Source organism: Euprymna scolopes, chromosome 45 (assembly GCF_053919585.1).
Source record: "Euprymna scolopes isolate OS-2025 chromosome 45, ASM5391958v1, whole genome shotgun sequence".
Lineage (NCBI taxonomy): Eukaryota > Metazoa > Mollusca > Cephalopoda > Sepiida > Sepiolidae > Euprymna > Euprymna scolopes.
The window spans coordinates 6,325,392-6,332,693 of NC_136526.1; the positions used below are offsets into that span (position 1 = coordinate 6,325,392).

At 25.5% G+C, this 7,302-nt stretch overlaps 1 protein-coding gene across 1 annotated transcript in view; it reads right to left on the reverse strand.

Moving 5' to 3' along the window:
- Positions 1-207: 207 nt before the first annotated feature.
- LOC145269048 (uncharacterized) overlaps positions 208-7,302 on the reverse strand; it is an 80,860-nt gene continuing 73,765 nt past the window's right edge. The window contains exons 16-17 of the mRNA XM_080124650.1: positions 2,254-2,493; positions 208-227 (exon numbers count right to left, since the gene is read on the reverse strand). Of these exons, the coding sequence (XP_079980776.1) occupies positions 208-227; positions 2,254-2,493 (260 nt within the window). The remainder of the gene's footprint in view (positions 228-2,253; positions 2,494-7,302) is intronic.

Here is a 7,302-nt window from a genome sequence, read left to right on the forward strand (position 1 = left end):
AAATGAAGACTAAATAAACAAGTTTAATTTGGCTTTATTTTTTATTGGAAATTTTTTTTTTATTACAATTCAATTTTTGTTCGCATTTTTTGTTTTCAAGCTTCAAGATTTACTTGTGGCAGTTCTTTTCTCAGCAAAGACGAACAGTCGTTTATCCAGTTTGTTTTTGGTTTTTTTTTTCTGAAAAAAAAAGTCAATTTAAAACATTCAATTACGAGATTGAAAATCTCAAATTAACAAGAACAAAAAAACGATATAAAAAACATTTGTTTCAAGTTATTCTAATATCAATCTATATTATTATATTATTATATTATTATATAATTACATTATGATATTATTGTATTATTATATTATTTTATTATATTATTATATTATTATATTATTATATTATTTTATCATTATATGATTATATTATTATATTATTATATAATTATATTATTATATTATTATATAATTATATTATTATCTAATTATATTATTATGTTATTATATAATTATATTATTATATTATTATATAATTATATTATTATATTATTTTATTATTATATTATTATATTATTATATTATTATATAATTATATTATTATATTATTATATAATTATATTATTATATAATTATATTAATATATTACTATATTATTATATTATTATATTATTTTATTATTATATAATTATATTATCGTTATATTATTATATTATTATATTATTATATAATTATATAATTATATTATTATATAATTATATTATTATATTATTATATAATTATATTATTATATAATTATGTTATTATATTATTATATAATTATATTATTATATAATTATATCATTATTTTATTATATAATTATATTATTATATAATTATATTATTATATTATTATATTATTTTATTATTATATTATTATATTATTATATTATTATATAATTATATTATTATATTATTATATAATTATATTATTATATTATTGTATAATTATATTATTGTATTATTATATTATTATATTATTATATTATTATATTATTTTATTATTATATAATTATATTATCGTTATATTATTATATTATTATATAATTATATTATTATATTATTATATCATATTATTATTATATTATTATATTATTATTATATTATTATATTATTTTATTATTATATTATTATATTATTTTATTATTATATTATATTATTATATTATTGTATAATTATATTATTATATAATTATATAATTATATTATTATATTATTATATTATTATATTATTATATTATTATATAATTATATTATTATTTTATTATATAATTATATTATTATATAATTATATTATTATATTATTATATTATTATATTATTATATTATTATATTATTTTATTATCATATTATTATATTATTATATAATTATATTATTATATAATTATATTATTATATTATTATATTATTATATAATTATATTATTATTTAATTATATTATTATATTATTTTATTATTATATTATTATAGTATTATATTATTATATAATCACATTATTATATTATTATTATATTATTATATTATTGTATAATTATATTATTGTATTATTATATTTTTATATAAATATTATTATATAAAATCTATTATATAAATGTAAGATCAAAACATTAAAGAAATAAATAAATAATATATATATATATGTATATATATATGTATATATATATATATATATATATATATATATATATATATATATATATATATATATATATTCCAATAACTTTTTTTAATAGATTTTTTTTTTTTGTCTATTATTTCTATATTTTATCTTTTCCAATTTACGAATAACGATTTTCACTCCTGGCTGGGACTGTCTGATGTAATCACCAGTTCCCGCCAATTTCTAATCGTTTTTATACAAGCACACAGTCATGAACATGTCTCAGTCAGGTAGTTCTCTCTCTCTCTCTCTCTCTCTCTCTTTCTCTCTCTCTCTCTCTATCTATCTATCTCTTTCTCTCTCTCTTTCTCTTTTTCTTTTTTTTTTTTCTCTTTCTTTTTCTATTTCTCTTTCTCTGTCGCACACGCATTGACATCTTTCGCCTTCTAGATCATACTTTCTCTCTCTAACGTTATCTCTCTCAGTTTTTCTCGTCTCTCTTCCCCTTTTTTCTCCTCTCTCTCTCTCTCTCTCTCTCTCCCTCTCTCTCTATCTCTCTCTATCTATCTATCTATCCATCTATCTTTCTCCCGCTCACACTTTCTCTCGTCTGACATTGGCAAAACTTACAGTATTCTGGTGGATATTTTGGTGGGTATTCTGGCGGATAATTCGGCGGATAATTTGGCGGATAATTTGGCGGATTATTTGGCGGATAATTTGGCGGATAATTTGGCGGATTATTCGGCGGATAATTTGGCGGATAATTTGGCGGATTTTTTGGTGGATAATTTGGCGGATAATTAGGCGGATAATTTGGTGGATAATTTGGCGGATACTCCGGATTCTGTTTCGGTGGATAGACTGGATCTGTAAAAAAATAAATAAATAAATAAATAAATAAATAAACGGCACTTCTGCATTACACGGACGGCGTAATTGTTAAGGGGCGATAACTCCAATTTTTTCCTGGTCAAATTACACGGCAAATAGGTAACAAGGAAGATTTTTTTTCAGAACAGAAAAATATTTGAAAACGAAAACATTTATTACATAAAAGTGTATCAAAATATAATTGTAAAAACATTTATTGAAAAGTCTGCGTAAGAAAATATACTTCTAATAACACAATTTTTGAATATTTTTTGAATTAAAGTAAAATTGGATTTTTTTTCTAAACAATTTAATAATTTAAATGAAACATGTTTCTAATTAAAGCAACATTGGATATATTTTTCCGAAACATTTTTAGAATTAAAATAAAATTGTCTATTTAACAAAATATACGAGTAGTTTTAATTTTTTAATTAATAAACAAGCGCCACCTGGCAACAGTTTAGTGAAACGCACCAAGAAAATGGCGCCGCCCGTGTAATGCAGAAGTGCCAAATATTCAAACATATAATATCCGTTCAATAACAGATAGGTAATAGCGATTATTTAAAAAAAAAAAAAACACGATGTCTATAAACGTTCGCTCAAGTTTGCCCAGCACCTGACATAAATCGCCGGGATATGCCGAGACTCGTCAAGCATAAATTTAAAAATTCAGAATTCGACAACAAATGCGATTATCCAATGAGAAGCAGACGACTTTTGATAAATTTGGAAAAAATGAAAAAATATAATACTTTTTTAGTTACTTGTAGTTCAGCTTAGCTTTGCTCGGGCCCTACGTACTGTTCATAACTGTACGTGCATATATATATATATATATATATATATATATATATATATATATATATATATATATATATATATATATATATATATACATTCAAAAAAGGGCAACAGAAAATGGATTTGATTTATGAAAGTATGATAGGTTATGAACAGGAAGGATTGTTAATAGAGATAGCTTCGAATGTGGGGGTATCAAGACCAAAGCAATATATGATGAAAGTAAAAACAAATTATATAAACCCCATAATTTATTATACCATACCTGTTCACACTTAAACACTTATCACAATATTCTGTTGATCTATATTAAAATAACCTTGTTAAACTTTATGACATATTTCCATTCTATGGAGGTCAGGCACGAACGAACACTCCATAATTTTATTATACCATATTTCTTTAAACTGAAACATAATTATCAAAGTATACTTACGCAGATAGAAATGAAAAGTCTTTATTAAAGTTTGTCCCTATTTCCATACTACGGAGGCCAGGCGCGAACGCAGGCCCCACATTTTTATCATACCATCCCTATTTAAGTTAAAACATACTTATCAAAGTATTATTATGTACATCTATATCAAAAACACTTGTAAACGTTTTTTTTTAATTTTTAAACTTTTTATTTCCATACTTTGTGAACCAGGCGCGTACGCAGACCCCACAATTTTAATGAATCATCATTATGCCAGATCAAACATACCTATTCCTATGTCTCGATACATCTTCTATCATTATATGTGATCAGTTTTCTATATTAGTCAACCATATAGGAGCCTATTCGTGACCACACACACAAACAGACGTTCAGCTTTATATTATACACACACACACACACACACACACACATATATATATATATATATATATATATATATATATATATATATATATATATATATATATATATATAATTGCTCAATGTACTAGATAGGGCAAATAAATCATAACTTAGGAATTTAAAGTTTGTGATTTGAAAAAGTTAAATTTCAAATATAGAAAGTTTATTGATACTTATTCATCTCTTCAGAGGAAAAATGTTAGCAGATATTATAAAAGTTTTACACCTAATTTGCTAAAGATAATAAATATAGAAAATTAAATTAAACGTTTTTAAAGTTTTTAAATCATTTTAGCTATACATAGAATAAGAGAAATTGGATATTGATGCATCAAAAAGGGATATTGAACTTCAAAACTTATGCTCATAAAGATATCTTGTATTATACAACATCGAAAACTTATGGGTTAAGGAAATATATTTTGCTATACTGTATTCTTTGTCTTGTATAATTTTTCTATATTTGAAATTTAACTTTTTCAAATAACAAATTTTAAATTCCTAAATTATGATACATACATGTATATATATATATATATATATATATATATATATATATATATATATATATATATATATATATATATATTAGTCTTATTTATAGTATTCCGAATTTTACTGGGTTTATGTAATTGAAAATTCTGTAATCGTTCAATAAGTTTTAAGCTAAAAACAGACGACTTAAACTGTAATCTACAAAATTACCATATTTCATAATTGAGCGTTCATATATTGTTTTTGACAATAAATCTTAAAAAAAACGTTAGAAGGATGAGATGTAGGTAAATTATTTTCTCAGGTTTTTTTCTCATAAGGGAAATGGATTTCATACTGTCCATTGCACAAAATTGTAAATAACGTTACTATTATAGTGGGGGGTAGAACGTCTTATAGTAACGTTATTTACAATTTTGAATGTGGTTGCAGTGCCAACTACTTGGGTCGAACGATATTAAGATAAGATGGAAGAATCCAACAACATGTACCCAGTAAAACCTACCGGGCAACGGACGTTGTTACTAACACATACGGCTCCTCAATTACTGATCATTTACTTAAAAACCCGTCTTGTGCAGCGAACTTTAGCACGGACTCTTTTTCTATTCTTAGTCGTGCTCATTCATTATATCACCTTAAGATCTTGGAGACTATTCACGTTCGACTTAGAAAACCTTCCCTTTGCAAGCAAAGGGAATGCCTCCTGAGTTTGAACGTGATTAATCTCTAGGGTATTCGACTATAACGCTGTTTTATTTTTATCGTTTTCCCACTTTTTTTTGTCCTCGTAAATTGAATAAAACGCAATTTTAATCACTTTTTCATTCTTTGTTTAAAAAATTCCCTCAATACAGCTTTGAGAAGCAAGGGTCGAAACCGGTCAGCTGGCTCCCCATTTCTCTTTCTTTCCTCTCCTCTTCCTCCCCCCCGCCTTATTGGAGAGAAGATTAAAGGAATATAAATATATATATATATATACAAATTTACTTTTAATCATGAATAATAACGATCTTCTCTTCCTAATTGCAATATTTTAATTTTGTATCCCTAAAAAACATTATGAAATATATATATATGCATATCAATTAAAAAGTTTGACTCATCTCCAGGTAAACTACATCTAATATTTCAAGTGTTGGGACCCAAAATTGGCGGAGGAGTTTTTTAAAGTCTGCAAAGGTCAAATCTTTCAACTTTGACCTTTTGGCAACCAAATTTTCGCCCAAAAACTGATTAAAAAGCTTGCTGCGTGTCTGAATACTCTTTTTGTAAAATTTCAAAGGTTTAACAAAAAATTGGCTGAATAGTTTGTTAGAGAACGCAAAGGTTAAATCGTTTGAACTTTTACCTCTTGGTAGCCAAATTTTCGCCCAAAAACTGATTAAAAAGCTTGCTGCGTGTCTGAATACTCTTTTTGTAAAATTTCAAAGGTTTAACAAAAAATTGGCTGAATAGTTTGTTAGAGAACGCAAAGGTTAAATCGTTTGAACTTTGACCTCTTGGTAGCCAAATTTTCGGCCAAAAACCGATTAAAAAGCATGGTTGATCTAATTACACTTTATATAAAATTTCAAATGTTTAGACCAAAAATTGTCTGAACAGTCAATTTCTTTTTTAAATTTGACCCCAATTTTGACCCCTTGACATTTATTGTTTTGGGTCCAAATCAAGTTAAGAAGTTTGATCAATGTCCAAAGAACCTACATCTAAAATATTAAGCGTTTAGACCCTAAATTGGCAGAGGAGTTTGATAGAGTTTTCAAAGGTTAAATCGTGTAACTTTGACCCATTTTAGAGCCAAATTTCTGGTCGAAAACCGGTTAAAAATATATTCCCGACTCTCAATACCCCTTATGTCAAATCTCGAGTCTGTAGACTGAAAATTGACAGAGTAATTTGCTTGTACACACACAGGGAAATGCATCTTTAATCCCCCTGTTTGCTGTTAACTGTAATATAATAAGATATATTGTATTATATGACAGATGCAACCTATTATATGTTTTTCGGGAAAATAACCCGGTGAAATGGATAAAATTGGTGATTTTAATCAGTTAAGAGCAATAATTAATGGAAGATTGGCTGTTTAAAATTCACTAAAGCCGTTGCTAAACTCATAATTGTAAGATTTATCCAATTATGTACACGGTCATAGAACGAGACCAAGCTACACTCGTTAATTGGATAAACGTTTTCTTCAAAATTCCGTACTAATTTCGAATTAGACATTCTAGTGTTTCGTAAGACATACATAAAGAGGGGCGTTTCATTAGCCCAACCGTTTTTGCACATGGAATCTAAGTTTAAAACTGCAATCGTGATAATAAAAGAATACAATTAATCAATCATAATCAAGTATTGTTTCATGTAAATCCCCTAAAAACCCTGAGTAAACCCGGGTAAATATGCTGAGATTGACGAAATCCCGGACAGCGGCAGGTGACCTATAAAAAGGATGAATTTATTGTGTTTGTAAAAACACCCAGCTATTTTATAGTTTAAACCAATGACAATAATTTAGAAACGAGATCATGTATCTGTTAACCTAAGGGACACCTGCTCAGACGTGATAAGCGGTCACCTTTCGGGGCGCGTGTGAGACGAATCTAGTTTTGATCTCATATACACAGGCTATCGCAGAGCTGGCAGAAATGCAC